We start from the raw sequence: 20,950 nt of genomic DNA on the forward strand, positions 1-20,950 counted from the left end.
AATTTCTTGTGAGGCAAGCAGAATCAGGAAAATACGCTTAGCACCCAGAGGCTGGGACTGGGGTAACACTGTTACCAGACTTACCTCCACAGTGGATAAAAATCATTAGATTACTATTGTACAACAAGGGCATAGGTCTAGATTTGAGTATTGATTGTATGAACACGGTCCTTCCAGTACTGGTGGAGTACCGTGTTTGTTGGGGGGGGGAGGGTTGGCCCATATTAATATTAAAACCAATGTTGCCTTACAGCACTCTATAAAAAGTGTATATATTGTCTACGTAGGTCTGTAAGTTTGTAAGGTAAATGGGAAGAGTACTGCCCGCTCGAATTTGCACGGAATCATACACGTTCCCATTGACTGATCCATAATTACATGCTATTTCCATGAGTCCTTTTCTAAGTTGTTTAAAATTAGATTATTAAAAAATCTAGTTTTAGTCGAAAACATTTTCCAATCTTCAAACGTGATATTTCAATCACCAGTGAAAAGCACATGCGTTTCATTCGTTATTTTTGTATGCATTATAGATAATTAAAACTTATTATCAGTCATTATCAGTGTAAGTGGCAATAAAGCAAGATTGTGATTATAAAATCGACTCGTGCGAAAATTGTGGTAAACTCTAATAAACCGAAGTGAAGTTAAGTATCCATATCGAGTTACCTGAAGAAACGCCCATTTTCCTCCCGAAGACTAATTTTGCGTTTGTTAATCACGATGTCTCATACGGCTAGATATCTGCCATCGCCGCACACGCAACGGTAGGAAAATACAGACAACTAGGTTTAAAGAAATACGTACAAGAGACTAAAACTACCTTCTGCCTTCGTTTGAAAGTCCATTTACTGCCTGGAATATCTAGACTTACTGTGTCTAAACTAAAGCGTTTTGTTTGAACTTGAAGCATCTGCTGCCTTAGACGCTTGTGTTGAAGAGGTAGACGTCTGCATAAGTATTTCGGATATTTAACTGAAATGGGAAGAAGACAGGATGACGAAAATTTTAGTTTTGTTAGCCCGTGCATCAAGTATTTACTTTTCTTTTTTAACTTTATATTCTGGGTAAGTAAACGTCACATTGTTTTTTTCTATCATTTTTGTGGTCAATAAAAGTTTGTTTAATTACATATTTACTAACAGTGCAATATCTATTGAGGATATTGACTGGATGTTTTCATTTGGGAAATTCGTCCATCAATTACCTGATTTCTTCGCCGAAAGCCGCTGGTATGAAGGGTTCCTAAAGTTATTATTGATTCTTTTCCTTCTTACCAAGAACACCGACTACAAGCTTCCAATTTAGTTTACGGTGCATGACAATAAAAGCAGTGTGAGATTAAAGTGATTTGTGTTTTTACCCATTTATGCAGTACTAAACCTAAACAGTAGGAGTGCCCCTCTGTCATTTGCTGCGTGTTTCCTTTCACGATATTCTGTGACCTGAGGGCTTTTATTTCGTAATAATGGGACTCAGAAAGTCTATATCGTGTTTTTGCTTGCAGACAGTCTGCTCTAAGCAGGCAGTTCACTGATGTCATTTTTTTAAGATCGTAAATGATTCCCTTGGAGATATGCTTGTCTGGACAATGCAAAGGCGGGGGCCTACTCCTGAAGACGGGGGCCTATTCCAGAAGGCATGCAAGCAAGTGTGGGCATTTTCTGAATGAGCAACTAAAACTTGAATGTCATTCCCCTGCATTCCTGCCATAGGCATCTTTGAAGTTCTCTTTTTGTATAAAGCTGACCTATACTTACAGACAGCGAAAATGAGTTCTAACATTGTGACTGACAGTCAGTTACTCAGACAGAAAAATTGGTATACAATTGCCAAGGCTGCAGAAATGAGTGTGTGTGTGTGTGTGTGTGTGTGTGTCTCGATTAGGTTTATATTATATTGTGTGGACCAAATGTCCTAATAATGTAATAAAAAGCTGGGTTTTTTTACGTTGTGGGGACCATTTTTCGGGTCCCCACATAGACCTGCGAATTCAATAAAAAAAATGCCAGAAGTCTCATATTTTGTGTGGTTGCTTATGGTTAAGGTTAGGACTGGGTGGGGGTTAAGGTCGTCATGTTGGGTATAGAGTTTCCTGTAGAAATGAATGGAGAGTCCCCACAAAGGTATAATTACAAACCTGTGCGTGTGCATGTGTGCATGCACATGTGTGTCTTTGTGTCTGTGTGTCTTTGTGTGTGCATGTGTATGTATCAATTAACTCCAAACTGATTTTCCTGTGTGCAGGTAGAATCACCTTCAGGGTGCTGGTTTTCTACATTCAGAATGACACACGTGACATGCTGCTACATGTTCCCAGGGAGAACATTCCTTAAAGCAGGGGTCACCAACCTTTTTGAACCTGAGAGCTACTTTATGGGTACTGAGCCATATGAAGGGCTATCAGTTTGAAATGCCCTCCTAAACTTATCTAAACTTCATGTATAATGAACATGTTTTAAATGCTTTTTTTATATTGTCATTTTCAAATATATATATATATATATAGGATAAAATTAAATTGTAGACGCTGCTCACTGGTGAGTTGTGCTATTTTTAGAACTGGTCCGTGTGCGACTCATGTGGTCCTTGGGGGCGTCCGGGTGCCCCTTGGGCACCATGTTGGTGACCCCTGCATTAAAGGAACAAACAATGATATTAACTTGAGTGCCATCAGCCACTAGGGGCAGCACCGAGCTCTCACAGCTCCAGGAAAGGTGTGTCCCACCCTGGCTCTGGGGGAGTGAAGTTCTCCCAATGCTCTTCTGAATTTCCTTTGGTATTGTGGTTTCCTTCCACTGTCCAAAGATTTTGGGTAGTTTAAGTAAGCTGGTGTGGCCTTGTGATGGACTGGCGTGTCATCCAGGGTGTTCCCTTCTATCCTGTGGTTCCTGGGATAAACTCCAGTCTCATCATGACCCCGCACTGGATAAGCAGTTCTGATCAATGGATGGACCGTTACCCCTTCACTGCAGAGTGAAGGCTGACTTTATGCTTCTTATATAATCAGATAAAATTATAGCTGTTTTTCTTGTACAGGTGATTTCAATGGTATTGATGTCTGTAGGGGTGTATGCAAGGATCGAGAAACATGCTGGTAGGTTCATTTTTTTTTTTTTTGCAGAATCAATGTAAATACTTTTGTTTTCCTGGTGGAAAAGATAAATAGGAGGAGAATTGTAAAATAGCTGACAATGAGGAGTGACAAATGGCTCCCACCTTGCTTCTCTGCTCTGTGTCTCTGCCCTGCTTCTCTGTCCTGCTTCTCTGCCCTGTGTCTCTGTCCTGCGTCTCTGCTCTGTGTTTCTGCCCTGGGTCTCTGCTCTGTGTCTCTGCCCTGCTTCTCTGTCCTGCTTCTCTGCCCTGTGTCTCTGTCCTGCGTCTCTGCTCTGTGTTTCTGCCCTGGGTCTCTGCTCTGTGTCTCTGTCCTGCTTCTCTGTCCTGCTTCTCTGCCCTGTGTCTCTGTCCTGCGTCTCTGCTCTGTGTTTCTGCCCTGGGTCTCTGCTCTGTGTCTCTGTCCTGTGTCTCTGCTCTGGGTCTCTGTCCTGTGTCTCTGTCCTGCTTCTCTGCCTTGGGACTCTACCCTGGGTCTCTGCCCTGTGTCTCTGTCCTGCGTCTCTGCTCTGGGTCTCTGCCCTGGGTCTCTGTCCTGCTTCTCTGCCTTGGGACTCTGCCCTGGGTCTCTGTCCTGCTGCTCTGTCCTGCGTCTCTGCCCTGCGTCTCCGTCCTGCGTCTCTGCCCTGGGTCTCTGTCCTGTGTCTCTGTCCTGCTTCTCTGCCCTGCATCTCTGCCCTGGGTCTCTGTCCTGCTGCTCTGCCTTGCGTCTCTGCCCTGCGTCTCCGTCCTGTGTCTCTGCTCTGTGTTTCTGCCCTGGGTCTCTGCCCTGGGTCTCTGCCTTGCATCTCTGCCCTGTGTCTCTGTCCTGCTTCTCTGCCCTGTGTCTCTGTCCTGCGTCTCTGCCCTGGGTCTCTGTCCTGTGTATCTGTCCTGCTTCTCTGCCCTGCATCTCTGCCCTGCGTCTCTGCCCTGGGTCTCTGTCCTGCTGCTCTGCCTTGCATCTCTGCCCTGCGTCTCCGTCCTGCGTCTCTGCCCTGGGTCTCTGTCCTGCGTCTCTGCCCTGGGTCTCTGCCCTGCTTCTCTGCCCTGGGTCTCTGTCCTGCTTCTCTGCCTTGCGTCTCTGCCCTGCATCTCTGCCCTGCATCTCTGCCCTGGGTCTCTGTCCTGCGTCTTTGCCTTGCGTCTCTGTCCTGCGTCTCTGCCCTGGGTCTCTGTCCTGCGTCTCTGCCCTGCTTCTCTGCCCTGGGTCTCTGTCCTGCTTCTCTGCCCTGCATCTCTGCCCTGGGTCTCTGTCCTGCGTCTCTGCCCTGCTTCTCTGCCCTGGGTCTCTGTCCTGCATCTCTGCCCTGCATCTCTGCCCTGGGTCTCTGTCCTGCGTCTTTGCCTTGCGTCTCTGTCCTGCGTCTCTGCCCTGGGTCTCTGTCCTGCGTCTCTGCCCTGCATCTCTGCCCTGGGTCTCTGTCCTGCGTCTTTGCCTTGCGTCTCTGTCCTGCGTCTCTACCCTGCTTCTCTGTCCTGCGTCTCTGCTCTGGGTCTCTGTCCTGCGTCTCTGCTCTGGGTCTCTGTCCTGCGTCTTTGCCCTGCGTCTCTGTCCTGCGTCTCTGCCCTGCTTCTCTGCCCTGGGTCTCTGTCCTGCTTCTCTGCCCTGCATCTCTGCCCTGGGTCTCTGTCCTGCGTCTCTGCCCTGCTTCTCTGCCCTGGGTCTCTGTCCTGCATCTCTGCCCTGCATCTCTGCCCTGGGTCTCTGTCCTGCGTCTTTGCCTTGCGTCTCTGTCCTGCGTCTCTGCCCTGGGTCTCTGTCCTGCGTCTCTGCCCTGCATCTCTGCCCTGGGTCTCTGTCCTGCGTCTTTGCCTTGCGTCTCTGTCCTGCGTCTCTGCCCTGCTTCTCTGTCCTGCGTCTCTGCTCTGGGTCTCTGTCCTGCGTCTCTGCTCTGGGTCTCTGTCCTGCTTCTCTGCCCTATGTCTCTGCAGAGGCAGCATTGGCCTACCTGTCAGTGGATCCAGCCATCCTGCTGCTGGTTGTTGGCGTGCTCATGTTCTTCCTCACCTTTTGTGGGTGTGTTGGCTCCTTGCGTGAAAACATCTGCCTGTTGCAGACGGTAGGTTGACTCAGGGGACACTGCTATTGTACCACTGAGGAATACAGTTCAGAAGCAGTAGTTTCTTTACCAGCTAATTTGTAGTAGATATTATCCAAATTTTACGTCTTTGATCTTGTTGAAGTTCCAACCGATGAGTATGGATCAGGTCATTACATCTGCTTGTCTCTGTCTTCCCAAAAGTTCTGCATCTCTTTGATTGTGGTGTTCCTGCTGCAGCTGGCCACTGGGGTCCTGGGCTTCATCTTCTCTAATAAGGTGAGCTGTACTTGATGGGCAGGTTTGCACCAAAACCCCATAAGCACAGTCAGAAGTGTGATTCATTGGATGCATGATGACAAAAGGGTTATGTGATGGGTTATCTGCAGCAAAATTTTGTCACATTTTGGAATAACACCAATATGCACATAATGTGACACCAGCCAAAGGGGCTGGCTTTGTTCTGTATAGTTTTCTAGCTTTACAACTGTATTAAAGTCAGCCTGAGAGATCTTTATTATAGAACACGTCTTATTGGAACAGTCTATATTTTATCATCTAGCCAATTATTAGGTAGATCAGGTAGATCAACATGTCTTACTGGAACATTCTGTATTTTATCCTCTAGCCAGCCATTAGATAGATCAGGTAGATCACCATTTCTTACTGGAACATTCCGTATTTTATCATCCGGCCAATCATTAGGTAGATCAGGTAGATCACCATTTCTTTTCTGTACAGGCTCGAGCTAAAGTGACTGAGATGGTGAACGACGCTATTGTTCACTACAGGGATGACCTGGACTTACAGAACCTCATTGATTTTGGGCAGAAAGAGGTGAGGTGCCAATGTGTGGCTTCCGTGCTTCATGCAGGTGAGGGACAGCTTATGGCGGTGTGTGCATTTGATCTGTGTCAGTGCCGCTGACTTCCTGTGGCCGTTGAGGTTAAGTAGCCTCCCCAGTGCTGCTTCCTGCCACGCTGCTAACCATGCTGCATGCATGGGATGAGCAGTGGGTCAGGACAGGCTGAGAGGCACTATGCAGGCGGGGAGAGCTGGTGGAACCGATGATTAGTGTGCGTGGCAGTCACAGCTAGAACTCTTCATACAGCGAGGAGAAAAGGGAAGTGAGCTGAAGGGCACATTTCTAACTGTCTGGTTACAACTGCCAGACAGTCCACCAATTTGAGAGCAAATGTTTCTTAAATCCAAGGCCAGATTAAGTGAATGTGATTAGTTGTCAATTCTGACGTACCACAGCAAACAACAATGACATGTGTTCTCTACATTTAAGTGAGCCATTGTTGGGATTAGGGTTTTGCCCATAGAAATGAGGTCCCCGTGAAGAAATGAGTGCAGGTGTGTGTGTGTTTCTGTGTGTGTGTCTCTCTGTTTACAGACCCCTGACCAAAGCTTTCATTTTCGTACAGATACAGATCCTACGCTGAAATTTACCTATTTACTTGCCTTAGTTTACAGTTCAAGTTTAAAGCACTGAAGCTCAAAATATGATTTATTAAATAAGCTATTGTTTTATTTTATAAAATATTCTTACAAAGAATATTCAATCCCTGTATTACAGATGCACACCAGTGAAGTAGAATTACCTTTCAGTGAATACAACTGCTGGACAACTGACAGCACAGTTGAGTTAAGGGCACATCATTTAGTTTGTGAATCTGACTACAACAGTGAAAATGAAGACTGAAGATCATTCCAAATACCTAAGGAAATGCATAAATTAGGGCATGAAGGAGATCTCATTCTATTGCTTTCCACCAAATTCATTACAGGACCTGCCATCTACTTTCTATAAAATCCAGTCATAGCCACTAGGGGGCTCCCAGTCACAATGAGTGTATGACTCAGTCAGTCAAATTCTGAATCATCTGTTTGCAAGCACAAAACAGTATCAGAATAAAAGACTTTAAACGGGAGTGGCCGCCTCATTATTAATGGGTATTAAAAAGATGAACCATGACCTGCCACTAACCTGGGTCTGCATCATTCAGTTCGGCTGCTGTGGAGCGATCTCCCACAAAGACTGGACCAGAAACATGTACTTCAACTGCAGCCAGCTCAACCCCAGCCAAGAGCGATGCTCTGTGCCTTACTCCTGCTGCCTAGTGTCCAAAAATGAGGTGAGGTGTCTCTCATTTTACCGTTGAGTTTTTAAAACAGTACGAGGCTGACACACTGGTGGTGACTGTGTTTTCTGACTCTCTTAAAGAGCATCATAAACACCAAATGTGGCCACGGGATGCAGGATATGAAAGAGAATGAAGTCAGCATTTTCATCAACACCAGCGGTTGCATCGACAAGCTTGTTGACTGGATCCACAGCAACCTTTTTCTGCTGGGTGGTGTAGTGCTGGGCCTGGCTATTCCTCAGGTGCGTTCCAGGTGCGTTCCAGGTGTGTTCCAGGTGCGTTCCAGGTGTGTTCCAGGTGCGTTCCTGTCACTCCTGTGCACCTTTACAGTTAATCTCATGTCTGCCCAACACCTGTAATCTGTTTGATCTGGAAACACACTCACATTGGCTTGATTGGATCTATTAATAAATATGTGACTTCATCATGCCAGGTTAACGTAAGCTATTCTGTGTTTGGAGAGATCAAAATTATATTACAGTTTTCTTATGTAGGTTGTGCTTTTATCCAAAGCAACGTACAATTGAAAGCCGGGTCAGACAATAGGAGGCTACGGGCCTGATGGTGACATCACTCTGCCGGCTCTGAGATTTGAGCTGGCAACCTTCGGATAAAAGGCACAGCGTCCGAACCCACCGGGCCGCACACATGCCCAACACTGTTTCTTCTTTACTTGTTCCAGCTGGTGGGGATGCTTCTGTCCCAGACACTAATCAACCAGATCAAGGACCAAATTGAGCTACAGGAGAATCATTCCCGCCATCAGTGAGCGATGTGGGGTATCGCCATGACTACGACCCTCAGCCGCCCATCTCTCTGTCTGCCAAACACTTTGTATCAATGTGCCCAAACACCTGGGGCCATAATATTTCCTTTAATACTAAAAGCATTTATATTGGGCTCTGTGCCCTGAAATGCCAAAGCACTGTACAGTGTTTCTAGATTCAAGAGTGATTCTAATATTGTGTCACCAAGCTGTCTGATGTTGATGTGTGGTTAGCTGTTCTGCCTCCAAAAGCTTTTTTTTTTATTTTTTTATTTTGGGGGGGGGGGGGGTGAATTAAGCAGTTACTTCGAAAAAAGACACTTGGCTTTGGTTGTTCTTGAGCATTTCTGACAATTCCAGCTAGTCATTTGTTTTACAAATTAAAGTTTCAGATCATTTAAGAATTTATAACAATGCTTTTATAGTAAAAAAAAAGGTAATCAGTATCACACCAGTACATACAATTGAACAAAAATTCAGAGACACTGGCCCACAAAAACTGGTTTGTCCTTCTATAACATGTACCGGCTCCACTTAAAGAAACTTACATTTCACCACAAACTTCCAAAATACAGGGTTCTACCACTGTTCTGAAAGTCCAATACAGTGATGTGTCCTGGATCTATTATAGGTCCATCCATCTATCCATCCATATCCCAACTGCTTCAGCTGCATCAACGGTCATAACGAAGCTCGGGATCCTGGGGCAGGACAACGGTTTTTTTTTTTTAGAGGTTCAGTAATGTTGAGGAAGAGAGCGATGTTACTACGTCTGGACTGTGAACCCATGGCAGTGCTCTGACGATTCGTACATCCATCTACAAGATAGGGGACAGCCTGGGCCGGTGTCCCCTTCTCAAAAAGCTAAAGATGACGTCACAATGCCCAGGTCGTAAAATGTCCCCAGATGAATATCTATTCCTATTGTTACGTATCGTAAGGTTCAGGGAAGGGGTTACCCTGCAGGTCCAGCTCGTCGCATGTTGCTCCCTTCGACTCCGCCTCCCGGACCTGGCCACGCCCAGATCTTCGACACTGCTTCCGGATCTAGGGTTGAAAATGTCATTGTTGGCTTGTTGTTGGTTTGATTGCGTTTTGATTGTTTGTATATCACAGATTTTTGGTTTCCTGGTTTTTGACTTTCGCTTTGCCCCTTCTGTACCTTTGTGCCGTTGGTTTGATTGTCTTCTGGTTTTGGTCTCTCGCTTTCCTCCTGAGTACTCTCTGTGCCTCAGCCCTTTGGATACTGTGTTTCGGTTTTTGTGTCTCCTGTATGTCCGTGTCTGTTAGGTGCGTAGGGAGTGACTGATGTTTGGTTTATGCGTTCGTGTGGTTCACAGTTGTTTTGGTAAGGGAGTCAGATTTAGTTTTGTCATTTTGTTTTCCTGTTTTCATTTGATTTAGAATTAGATTAGTTTGGGACGTGTTAGTTAGTGCTGTTTTGTTTATTGTTTTCCCGTTTCACTCCCGAAGTCTGTTACCCTACTGTTTGTGAATAAATATTTAAAAAATACAAAAAAGATCCCTTTGTTTCGCGTGTTCCCTTTTACCATCCCCTGGTTGTCTCGTTTTCCCCTCTCCTTTCCCTTTACCTTTCTGTCGGTCCTCAACCCGAGACTGAGGATCGTAACAATGAATCGGAAATAAAGGAAATATTACGGCCCCAAATACGTTGTATTGGGTTCTGCAGCATTTTAGTTTTAACATACTTGTATATGTAGATATAATACATACTGTAGCCATTTTAATAAAAACAGAGACGACGGCTCCTTTTAAAAAAGGCAAATCAGACTTTACTGACACTCGCCACAGTTCACAGAACAGCGGCACAGACGTGGAACCCAATAGTTGACACCAGCATTCAGAGTTACATGCTGACACACGCATTCCACAGCAAACATGACGAGATCAAGGCATTTACTATGTATGACATGAATACACACCATTTACAGTTTCGAGAGCAGGACATACATAAACATGGAAATGATGCATGGTTAAGGCTCTTGTGCATTCCCTATATTGTGTGGTTTCAGCAATGCTGAAAATATGGGGTTTGCTTCCTCTAAGAAAAATTTTCCTTGTTGTTCCTATCTGGAAAGGGAAGGGTGATCACCTGGACTGCGGCAGCTACTGTGAATGAACACTGCTCTCAGAGCTGGGTAAGGTCCTTGCTAGGGGGTCAGGTCCTTGCTAGTGGTCTGGTTTTATGCCTAAGAAGTCTACTATCATGGCATCCTGGCACTGAAGGTTCTCAATAATGGCAAAATCGGCAGAGTTTCTTTAAATGTTTGTAAAGCCCTCAACTCAGTTGATCGAGCTGCCCTGTGGGACATCCTGAGACTTCGCGGGACCCCCCCGGAGTTGCTGGACATCATGGCCGACCTGTACACTGGTACTGTGAGTGCTGTGCAGAGCGGAGGGAGAACCTCTGTGTTCTTCCCAGTTGATTCTGGGGTTGTCAGAGGTGTGCTCCTGCTCCTACTCTGTTCAATGCTGTAATCCATGGATTGGGTGTTGGGTCGTGGGGTCTATCGGCTGTGGGGCATCTGTTGGTGAGGAAGATCCACCAATCTTGACTTTGCTGACAATGCTGTGGTCTTCATGGAGTCATTGGAGACCCTGACTGGGACTCTTGAAAAACTGAAAGTGGAGTCTGAGTGTCTGGACTTGTGAGTGACCTGGATAAAAATCAAGATCCAGGCCATTAATGACTTCTTAGGCACGGCCATCAGCAGTGTGTCTGTCTGCGGGGGAGGTGTCGACCTTGTCGAGAGGACAAAAGTCCAAGCCTTTAGAGTCCTGATGCTCCCTGTCTGGCTGTATGGCTGTGAGACATGGACGCTATCCAGTTATCTGAGACGAAGACTGGACTCCTTCAGTACTGTGTCTCTTTGGAGAATCCTTGGGTACAGCTGGTTTGACTTTGTGTTATACAAGCAGTTGCTCAAGGAGTCCCGAATGAGGCACATTACCTGCATTTGTGAGGGAACGTCAAATACCGCACTATGGCCGTGTGACGTGTTTTCCTGAGGATGATCCGACTGCCAGCAGCTGGACCGGGCCAAGGGGACGCCCCCATAACTCCTGGCTGCCGCAGATAGAATTTAACTAACAAAATATCCTTTGAGTAAACCAAGACACAGTGTACATTAACTGCAATCAGAGTTAATGTAACCTAAAACAGAGTTAAATAATGAATATCAATGAGTAGCATTGTTGCTCCAGGTAGGTCTGGGAGTTTCTGCAGGTCAAATCACCTGCAATGTTTATAATGGCTTCACCCTTTTTAAAGTAAACTTCTCTGGCGCGCAGTAAAACTGGCTTTCTCTCGTGCGTGCATCCCCGTTTCTGTCGCTCAGCTTTTGTCCGGTTTGGCGAACATTTGATTAGATAATCACGGAAAATGCCAGCATTAATGTCACAACGCTATCTGCAGACACCAATCATCATATAAAATCTCTGTCTGGTATTCACGTCTTCGATATATTCTAGCCTACTGGGCAGTTCTAGACCTCGTCTTTAAAACAACAAATTAATGAAAATTGTTCCTGAAAAACAGATTTACGGAGATTCGATGGAACCGAATTATAATTATTATTATTATTACTATTATTATTATTATATTGGTGGTAGTTAATGTAGTTTATTCCATCGGGTCCCGCTGCGTCATGACGTCACGGACACGCCCCCTCGTCCCGTGGCTCTTCTCGCCGCTTTACAGCGCTGTGGTGCGCAGTTCAACTCTTACAAGATGCAGGGTTGACCGTCTCGCTCCGGAGCAAGCCGGTGGTGCGTCTCTTTTTATCTCTGTCCATTGTAGCCATGTCTACAGACGTGGAAAGCCGCAGGCGTAGGTCCACAGTCGACAGTCAAGGTGAGAGTCCCTTTGCATAAATCCCATCGATGGCGCTTTTGCAGTCGCAATAAAGTGACTTAGTTAATTTTACTGTGCAGAGTAACAACGCTGAAACGTCGATTCACATTGTCCAAAGGTTTGGTAATTTCAGTGTAGATGACATTCAAATGATTTATCTGAGAAACACCGGCATTTGTTTTTGAAATCTAAATTGTAGATGACTACAATACAAAATTCGTAACGAGTTGTTGAACATCATTATAAAAAACAACTTTGGATAATTTTTTTTTGGTGCATTTCGTAGTTCAAATATCTTAATGGTGAATGTATGGACATTAGCAGATGGTTCCTCGCGTTTATGTTTCTTGTTACATGTTGTAACTCTCGTTTGTTATAAATGTTCTTATGAAACTATAAAATAATCCTACTTACAGAAAATATTTAGCGGCGTAATCAGGTTCCGTATTATTAAATCCTGGTATCGAAACAGTGAAGCTGAAACCCAAACCCGCTGCATGGTGAAACTTACAGCATGGTTTATTTTTATTCATCGTGGTTTATGTTGTTTAGTTAAGCTTTACTATAATTCTCTGCGTATCCCTTTGCTCATTGCCTAGCGCAGCAGATTTATATGCAGGCAGGACATGAATTTAGCCGAAACTTGAACCATTTAAGCTGTTTGTTTTACATACGTTTTTAATGTTATTTTAACAGGTTATATCGCGCTTTTAAAACGATTCTCTCTCCTGTAGTGAGGCGTAATCTAAGTGCAGTGTGTATTCACCTAGGCCTTCGTCATAATTTCTTGCAGCCGTATTTTCTGTATGCTGTGTTTGGTTAGCTTGGCTTGTTTGTTAAATGTTTAAGATGGAGAATTACGGGGCACGTACCAATCGGGGATCCAGACGGCATTATTTTGGTGTTACAAAGGAACAGAGACCTTCGTTTTATAACAGTGAATACAACTCGATTGTTGCATATATTTAATATAAACAGAATAAGTGGCGGATTTGATTCCTGCTTCCTCTTTAGGGATTTTCGCACCCTCAGATGTTCTGCTTTCCCACCGCAGATCAGAAACATGCTTTAAGTAAACATTGCTTTTGATGATGCAGTGTCCCCATGCTGTTTTTCTTTTCATTTACGTTTGTATCTTTCTGCAAGAATTGGTATTGATGTAGCTGTCAAGGTCCCCATTTTTGGCACGTGCTTAAAACGCATCAACTCACTAGTTGATTGCGCTAATTTAACGAGCGGGAAGAAACGAATGTTTTTCAGTATTTAAACAGAATCAGGCAGACATGGAATTGGATTAGTGACTGATCATAAGACACCAATCATGTGCTGATGGCCTGGAGTGACATCCTGTGATCTTTCACACAACTGGCCCGACCAGCTCTTCAAGTTAAATTTAATGCTTTACTACTGCTCCTGGCACCTACATGAAATGGAACCCGTGCCTTGTCGTGTATCAGGGTGCCGTTCTCTTGTCGGCGTCCCCCGCGCCTTGTCGTGTATCAGGGTGCCGTCCTCGTATCTGCCCGCTGAGCCCAGCAGGGAAAAATCCCCTGTGCCATCTTGGCTATATCCCGTTTCCCTCGGAGTGGCGCTTCATCAGACTCCGCCTCCCTTACCTCCACTTTGATTTGCTCTTTGTATATGTATATAAACACCCCCTTCTGATGGAATTAGGTTCCATTTTTGATCCCTTCCCCAGAGGCCCTGTGGGATCATGATCCTCGAGGTCACCGCCGTGGCTCGCTGTGCGACCGGCTCTGCGCTGCCAGCCTGCAGCCCGAGCTGGCAGAGACCCCGTCGCCAACCTTCACCCACCAGCACAGTCATGCCACCCCTGGCTGCTTGTCCAGACAGAGAAGTGAGCGTCTTTCCGTTCCGCTTCACTGCAGTTGTCTTTGTCACGGCCCGTGCACCCGTCTCTCTGACTTCTGTATAACTTTCACTTCCCTTCACTTTCACCATGGTGGAGGGTTGCAGGTTCGAGCCCTGGTTCCTCCTGACCCCATCAAAGTGTCCTTGAGCAAGACACTGAACCCCAAATTGCTCCCGGTGAGCAGGTTGGCACCTTGCATGGCAGCCTCCGCCACTGGTGTATGAATGGGTGTGTGGATGGGTGAATGTGAGGCATGAAATGTAAAGCGCTTTGAGTGCTCATAGGAGTAGAAAGGCGCTATATAAATGCAGTCCATTTACCTTTTGGTTTTGGGTTGGACCGTCACGACTGTAACTTAACCTGAGGCAGAGACTTTATGTAAAGCCTGTGTGTAAAGTAACGTTACTTACTTTACACTGATTTTCTCAGGAGCAGAAACGTATCTTTATAGTAGTGTAATTTGATTAAAACGGGAATGTTACACTGACCCCTTTCTCTTATCCACAAATTAAAAACGGAACTAATTGTCGGGTCAGAACCCACACTCGACCTTTTGGACCCCTCTACTTCATGACCTTGGTGTTGTTTCACCCAACCCTCTCCTTTCATGCACCCATATATGCCACAGTAAACGCAGCTTTCTTGCAGCTTCACAGCATTTCCCAGCTTAGGTCCTGCCTTTCTAACTCTGATGCTGAGTCCCTCATTTCACGCCTTTATCTCGAGCCGTCTTGACTCCTGCAGCTCGCTGGTACACACATTGCTGCTAAATCTCTCCATAAACTCCAGATAGTCCAGAACTCTGCCTCACCCCCTCTGCCTCACCCCATCCCTCTTCATCTCCCCTTCGGATTGAACCAGAAAAGTTGATTAGAAGTTTAGGGCCCTACTGGAAATAAGTAATTGATTGGACGTCCTGAAGGTCCTCTGTGTTTCTCGGCAGGATGCTCTTCCCCTTCGAGGTGTGCTCACACCTCCAACGACCTGTGGGAGGAATGCACCTGCAAGACCACCATCCGAGCGGAGAATGAAGTGGAAGCTCACAAGTTAGTGAACAACTACCGGGTGAGTGACGTCTCTGATGCTCTGGATGGTGCTGCAGTTCCGAAAGAACTTACCAATCTGAGATCCCACTGCTGTGCATGTGTCTGCATGTCTGCATGCCCCGGCTGCAGTTGGTATTGACTCCATCCAGGGTTTGAATTATGCAGTGGCTTTTGGGAGAACCCTGTTTTCCAGTGTGCACCATCACTTCCAAAGTCACACGCATGTGCGCACACACAAATGTGTGGCAACACGGTCAGTAACAGGGTTACTGCAAAACACATTCTATTACTAGTGCAGGCAGTTAATACTGTCAGGAACGTTTAACGTAGGCACAATAACTAGATGAGAATCAAGCAGAAATCCTGAATAAAAATACTGTTTCTTAATTAACAACTTCCATTCAAATACTTCGTCCACATAATTATGAGGAGTTCAGGTGGCTGCACACATGTGTAGTAATTTGAGTGCAGTGCCCCCATGCATGGCTGGCCACAGCAGGACCAGACACAGGATTGTGTTTAGTGACAAATACTCTGAAAATGTAACAACATTGCACAACATTGACATTTGTACTGTTATTGTCTTATTTCTGGAACCTTAACAATAAAATATAAAACCTAAACATGAAAGTGGACAATTTGTAGAGTGCCCCCCCCCCAAACATTTCAAGTAGGTGTGTCCTTTCCAGGGGCAGCTGAGCTCTCCCTGAATCCCCTGTAATTCCAACCATAACTCATCTTCCTCATTCCAGTTCGGTTTCAGGAAGTGGAAAAGCCATGTGACTGAGCGGCCGTTTGAGGATCGGTCTGATATTGTGAAGGAGCTTTACTCTGAACTTAACTTCATAAAACCCCAAGCAGGTACAGAGAACAGCAGAGTGCCGTCCCAAAGCGAAAATCAGTCTAACATGCTGGTGATTAGGAGTTATTAGTTAATACGTTTCCCACTTTGTGATTGCAGGGTCTTTGGTTACATGTGGAAATATAGTGTATGTGTTTCTCTTTGGCTGGTGGCTGTCCCTGGTTTACTTCCTGGTCAGCTTTGTCATGTTTCTGACGGTCTTCGGGCTCCCTTACGGTGAGTGTTGTTCCTGTTAGCCCTTTGTCATTGGCATCTACCGTAATGTGATCTCGCTGCTTTAACTATTGCCCTTCATTCCAGGGAAGCTTTGCTTGCAGCTGTCTTATTATTTTCTATGGCCTTTTGGGAAGTCAGTACAAAAGGTATGTTTACAGATTGGAGATTTGTCGTCTCCTTCAGAATTTATAATGTATTTTAAATGCATTCTTTTGCTTCAGGATGAGTGTTTCATTGTGTTTAATAAAATTTGCTGCATGCAGCAGAACATTATAGATCCTAAGGAATGGGATTTATACCTATTGTAAACCTTTATTAAATTCAATGGAATTCAGTTTTTTATATAGTGTCTTTCACAACAGGCACTTTACATGGGTGTGCTGTGATACTGCTGCGACTAATGGAGATGGAAGACTTTGGAACATTTTCCCATTTAGTGTCCTCCGGTGTCTCCTCAGACCTCCAGTATGGTGAGGAGGTGCTGTGTGAAGTTCCCCCATTGTGAGGCCATCCCTGAGGTGGATGAGGTCCGGGAGACGACGCCCCTGCTGGACTCCACGTCCGTGGAGGCTCCTGCCCCCTGCCTCAGTGCTCCTGCAGAACCTCTGCCTCGCTACTGGGTGAGGTCGTCTGCATGCTTAATGCTTCCCTATCGAATCAGGTCCGGCTTGAAGGCTTTTCTGTACTGAGGTTTGTCGTTTGGTTTGGTTTGGTTGTTGTTGTTCCTGTTACCAGTGAATTACAAGTTAGTTATGTGATCACATTTGCCAACGTTTTTCATTCATATCCTGTGTCTAGTATCTAGAATTTTTGGTCTCACTTTAATAGATTTGGTGCCTTAAGATCTAATGACCAGGATTTCCTCTTTAGAGGGAAATGAACAGAATATTTCATAGGAAGTGATGAGACTGAACTCCGCTCACAGCGTCGTGTCAGCACGTACGTGTGGCTGTTGCTGGGATACCCTCTCCTGTGTGTGGTCCACGCTCTGGCCTGCCTGCTCTCCTGGCTCCTGGTTTTCACCATCCCTGTCACCAAAATGAACGCTCGGACCATGGGGACCATCCTGCTCATGCCACCAGAGGAGGTCCGTATCACTGTGCCTGGAAAGGTGAGGAAGCTTCCAGGGCTCCTGAACAGTCAGCACATGTAGGTGAAGGTCGTCCAGCGTCCAGCATCCTTACAGATGTGATTCTTCACATTAGCCCAATAGTTGGAGAATTACAGAAGTTCTGTTCCAATTAGATCAGTTAAGTGATTTTGAAGAACTCAACCAGATTAGCCCTGCCAACCCGCTGACGGATGATTGCAGCTGTTAACTGTTGCCATGGGGGTCCATTGTTCTGAAATGTTTCTATGAATCCTTGAATTTTTTTTCTTCAGAATCAGGGCTGTGAGACCAGAGCAGTTCTCTGTTGCTACTATGCCTTCAACTGGTATTACTACAAGTACACAGTCGATGGCCTCAACGTCTTTGCTGTCAGTATCCTTTTGTGAAGAAAAGTTCAGCGGCTTTTCCTTACGGGACACAGCCTCCTCTCGTGGATGAAGCTGTTCTTTTCCCAGAAAGTCCTTACTAATAATTGTATTTATATCTATTGTTATCATTTATTACCTTAATCTTATTTTGATGCTCAAGTTAGTTGTAGTTACGTTGCATTGACAAGTTGATCTACTAAATATTTTTTTTCTGTGGCTTCACCTCAAGCTCTCGTCTTGTTCAGGCTGGAAGTGAATGTCCCCACGTCGCCTTGATGCCACATTGGCTCCTGTATTCCTTACAGCGCTCAACCTACAGATCTTCTGCCTTTGGTCATTATCACGCTGGTGATTGGTTATGCGGATAAGGACAACTACTGTACCAACTCTGAAACGAAGTTTGCGTTGGCCATGGTCTCCATCATGCCCCTGTCTTATTACATTGGCATGGGCATTGCCAGGTACGTCTTCGCCAGGCATGGCAGTGAAAGGTGATGGTCTGCTGTTGCTCTTCTCCCTGTCACATGTCCTGTTGCCCACTGGGATTCCTTTTGTGCTCCTCCCCAGTATCTCGGCGCAGAGTAACTTTGCCGTGGGGGCAGTGGTCAACGCTACCTTCGGCTCCATCACGGAGCTGACTTTCTACATCACAGCGCTGCTGCGTGGCCACGAAGGAGGGACCAAGTGCTACGAGGAGGTTGTGAAGTCTGCTCTGACGGGGACCCTGCTGGGATGCGTACTATTCATCCCAGTGAGTAGCTCCCTGATGCTGCTGGGCTCTCCACGCTACTTGCAAAGGTTTGAGGTGCCCCAGTGCTGAGACTGAGGAATGGCAGACCTGTAGATTTCAGCCTTCAGAGAGTTTTGGATAATGTCTCTGCCAGCTGCAGTCCCTGAGTGTGTCCACCTCGTCTCCCCCCACAGGGGATAAGCATGATCCTCGGAGGCTGTCGGCACCAGGAGCAGAGGTTCAACAGCCGTTCGGCAGGGGTCAGCTCCGCCCTGCTCTTCATTTCGGTGGGAGGTAAGGGCCCAGCCCTTGCGCACAGCCAATCGTGTCTGCCGTGACTGGTCATGCGTTTACCCTCCCCACCCGATGTGTCTACAGGGGTGTTCGCACCCACGCTTTTCTCCAAGGCCTATGGGAATCTGATGTGCGACAGCTGCACCAGCTCTGCGGCAAATGGCAGCGGCCCCCTGGTCTGCAGGGACTGTCACTATGACCTGGTAGGTGTCCAGGGGGTGTGAGTTTCGCTGAAGTGTGCCGCTGACCCTCAATTACACTTTGGAGTTAAATTCACTGCCCAAAATTTTCCTGTTCTTTGCAGAGTGAAAATAATTACTCCCTGTTCCACAGCCACATTGAGTGAGTTTTGGAATTGCCAGTTGTGTGGATAATCTGTCTGGGGCAGTGGCCAGTGAGCACATTACAAATGTAACTTTTGAACACATCTCCCTGGGCTAGTTCGACATTCAGATTTTTGTTTTTTTGCAGCATTTTGTGTTTGCTCTATCACTGCTACCAAAAAATAATCAGATCCTTTGTGCTATCCCACAGGCCACTGATCTACACTATCTCCATCCTGCTGCCTGCAGCCTATGTTGTGGGCCTCATCTTCACGCTGAAGACGCACTCTCACATTTATGACATCCACATCAGCGGCTGCCACGGTCAGCCTCCACAAGGATGAGGGTGGGGCAGTGCTGTTGGGTGCAGAGTGATGGCTTTTGAAGTGTGAGAAGTGGAATCGGCGCTCATGTTTCTCTGTGTGTGTGTGTCTGTGTGTGTGCGCGCGCATGCCTCAGCATCTGGGCACCATGGCGCAGTGGTGCACTGGTCCAGGTGGAGAGCTTTGGTCATCCTCATCACAGCCACGTTGCTGATGTCTGCCTGCGCTGACCTGACCACAGAGCATATCAAGCCCATCCTGGCCCACTCTCACATCTCCCAGGTATTTGCTGTTATACTGGGGTCATCCAAATGCTGCGGTGCTGTAAGAGAGGCAGTAGCTCCTCCATAGCACAGGAGAAATGACATGTTCTATTGTTGGAGTCCTTAGTATTGAGAATACAGGAGACAGTAACCACCTCTTTCTTTTGTGGCAGTATTTTATAGGTGTGACCGTGATCGCGATGATCCCTGAACTCCCAGAGATTGTCAACGGCATTCAGTTTGCCCTACAGAACAACATGAGTTTGAGGCTGGTTCCTGTTAAAATCTCCCCCTCTTTTTATTTTTGATTGCCCTGAGGGCCAGTGTGCTCATTCTTTTGTTCCACTCTGAATAATGGCGGTTTTTTCCCTTTTTGTCTCCAATCAGCCTGGAGGTTGGAAGTTGTCTAGCTGTGCAAGTCTGCATGCTGCAGATCCCGGTCCTCATCTTGTTCAACATTTTCTGTGTGAGTTCCTTTTCTGCAGCTTGCTAATCTCTCAATTTCTGGAGCACAGTTTTACAAACCTGAGCATTTTTATCAAAACACGGCATGCAAGTGGGATATCCTGATGACATGTACCAGATAAGCAGCCCTGCCAGAATGTTGACTGCTGCCCTGGAGGAGCCAGAGTCATGTTTTATTTCATGTGCATAAATACTAAGACAAATTCACTTGTGTGCTCTGAATTTGCTATTTCAGTCAGTTTAAAGTTTAGTGACGTGTGTGTGTGTGTAGTGGCCCTTCCAAGCCTCTGTAGTTTTTAAATAATTTCAGATTTGTTGCTTGTGACGCGTCCTCACAGTAAAGATGTTACAGGCACGTTCCACCAGCCCTTTGCGGTGAATGTCCCATTTGCTTGTTTTGGCAGGATGTTGGCTTCGTACTCATATTCAGCGACCTGCACCTATGGTCCAGTATCTTCAGTGTCATTCTTGTCAACTATATTTTCATGGACGGGAAGTCAGACTACTTTCAAGGTAAATTGTGCATCCTGGTGTAGTTTCCAGCGACACCGATGACTGTGACTGGAGGGTGAATGGATGTATAATCAATATTGCCCTCTAGTGGACATCGGAAGAGTTCTATTTTGGATCTGAGACCTTTATGTACTAGGTCATCAGGATTCATCTCCATTTTGTTGGCAGTAGCGTGGCTGTGGTGTCCATCTAACACTCTTTTGTTCCCTTGGCCAGGTACAGCCTTGGTGGTTCTCTACCTTGTCTTCATGGCCCTCTACTTCTTCGCACCTTCACCTGCAGGCTGCTAAGCTCCTGAAGGAGGGGAGGGGCTGTGTGGTCCTGCTTTTTTTGTTTGCTGTGTTCAGATTGTGGGCATGTTTAGTTTCCTTGCTCCATTCCATACTCGTAGATTACTTTGTCCTCAGCAATACTTGATCTGTCTTTGAATGTTAGGGTGATTGTCACATGGTGTAAAACAAAAGTACTTTTTTATGTCATGCAAACTGCAATGTATTGGTTGAAGATGAATATTTTTGTAAATCTAATGGAAATAATGTAACTTTTTTAATAGAAAACTGACAAATCCACATTTTGTAATGAAAAGCATGTTAACCATAATTAAATATTAATTCAAAGCAGTTCAAAGTTTGAAATGT

The 20,950-nt window shown here is 45.9% G+C and overlaps 2 protein-coding genes across 7 annotated transcripts; both read left to right on the forward strand.

Moving 5' to 3' along the window:
• The first annotated feature begins 666 nt into the window (after positions 1-666).
• On the forward strand, positions 667-9,573 carry tspan33a (tetraspanin 33a). 6 transcript variants are annotated; one of them, XM_049008412.1, is made up of 9 exons: positions 712-767; positions 911-1,067; positions 3,040-3,097; positions 5,029-5,156; positions 5,340-5,414; positions 5,877-5,972; positions 7,148-7,276; positions 7,366-7,560; positions 7,968-9,573. In XM_049008412.1, exons 2-9 carry the CDS (start codon positions 981-983, stop codon positions 8,052-8,054), a joined length of 855 nt encoding a protein of 284 aa, XP_048864369.1. In that variant the 5' UTR covers positions 712-767; positions 911-980; the 3' UTR covers positions 8,055-9,573. The 6 variants fall into 6 exon arrangements, with proteins under 6 accessions (XP_048864361.1, XP_048864387.1, XP_048864395.1 ...); XM_049008404.1 differs by having other exon boundaries at positions 667-1,067; XM_049008430.1 differs by having other exon boundaries at positions 667-1,067; positions 7,366-7,549.
• A 2,194-nt stretch (positions 9,574-11,767) lies between these two features.
• cax1 (cation/H+ exchanger protein 1) lies at positions 11,768-20,932 on the forward strand. The gene is made up of 20 exons (XM_049008369.1): positions 11,768-11,925; positions 13,625-13,783; positions 14,742-14,863; positions 15,597-15,705; positions 15,806-15,922; positions 16,007-16,068; positions 16,381-16,542; positions 16,848-17,033; positions 17,306-17,405; positions 17,721-17,862; positions 17,969-18,152; positions 18,326-18,425; positions 18,510-18,628; positions 18,730-18,767; positions 18,960-19,072; positions 19,208-19,353; positions 19,508-19,602; positions 19,722-19,800; positions 20,204-20,312; positions 20,529-20,932. Exons 1-20 carry the CDS (start codon positions 11,874-11,876, stop codon positions 20,600-20,602), a joined length of 2,268 nt encoding a protein of 755 aa, XP_048864326.1. The 5' UTR covers positions 11,768-11,873; the 3' UTR covers positions 20,603-20,932.
• Positions 20,933-20,950: the final 18 nt, after the last annotated feature.

Source organism: Brienomyrus brachyistius, chromosome 1 (genome assembly GCF_023856365.1).
Source record: "Brienomyrus brachyistius isolate T26 chromosome 1, BBRACH_0.4, whole genome shotgun sequence".
NCBI classification, from domain to species: Eukaryota; Metazoa; Chordata; class Actinopteri; order Osteoglossiformes; family Mormyridae; genus Brienomyrus; species Brienomyrus brachyistius.

Bases quoted from the DNA above. Each gene is read 5' to 3' on its own strand.
- cax1 (XM_049008369.1), top strand. From the start codon at position 11,874: ATGTCTACAGACGTGGAAAGCCGCAGGCGTAGGTCCACAGTCGACAGT. The intron at 14,864-15,596 runs GTGAGTGACGTC...TCCTCATTCCAG, and splicing joins AGTTAGTGAACAACTACCGG to TTCGGTTTCAGGAAGTGGAA. The intron at 19,603-19,721 runs GCTGGTTCCTGT...GTCTCCAATCAG, and splicing joins CAGAACAACATGAGTTTGAG to CCTGGAGGTTGGAAGTTGTC.
- tspan33a (XM_049008404.1), top strand. From the start codon at position 981: ATGGGAAGAAGACAGGATGACGAAAATTTTAGTTTTGTTAGCCCGTGC. The intron at 5,415-5,876 runs GTGAGCTGTACT...TTTTCTGTACAG, and splicing joins GCTTCATCTTCTCTAATAAG to GCTCGAGCTAAAGTGACTGA. The intron at 7,277-7,365 runs GTGAGGTGTCTC...ACTCTCTTAAAG, and splicing joins GCCTAGTGTCCAAAAATGAG to AGCATCATAAACACCAAATG.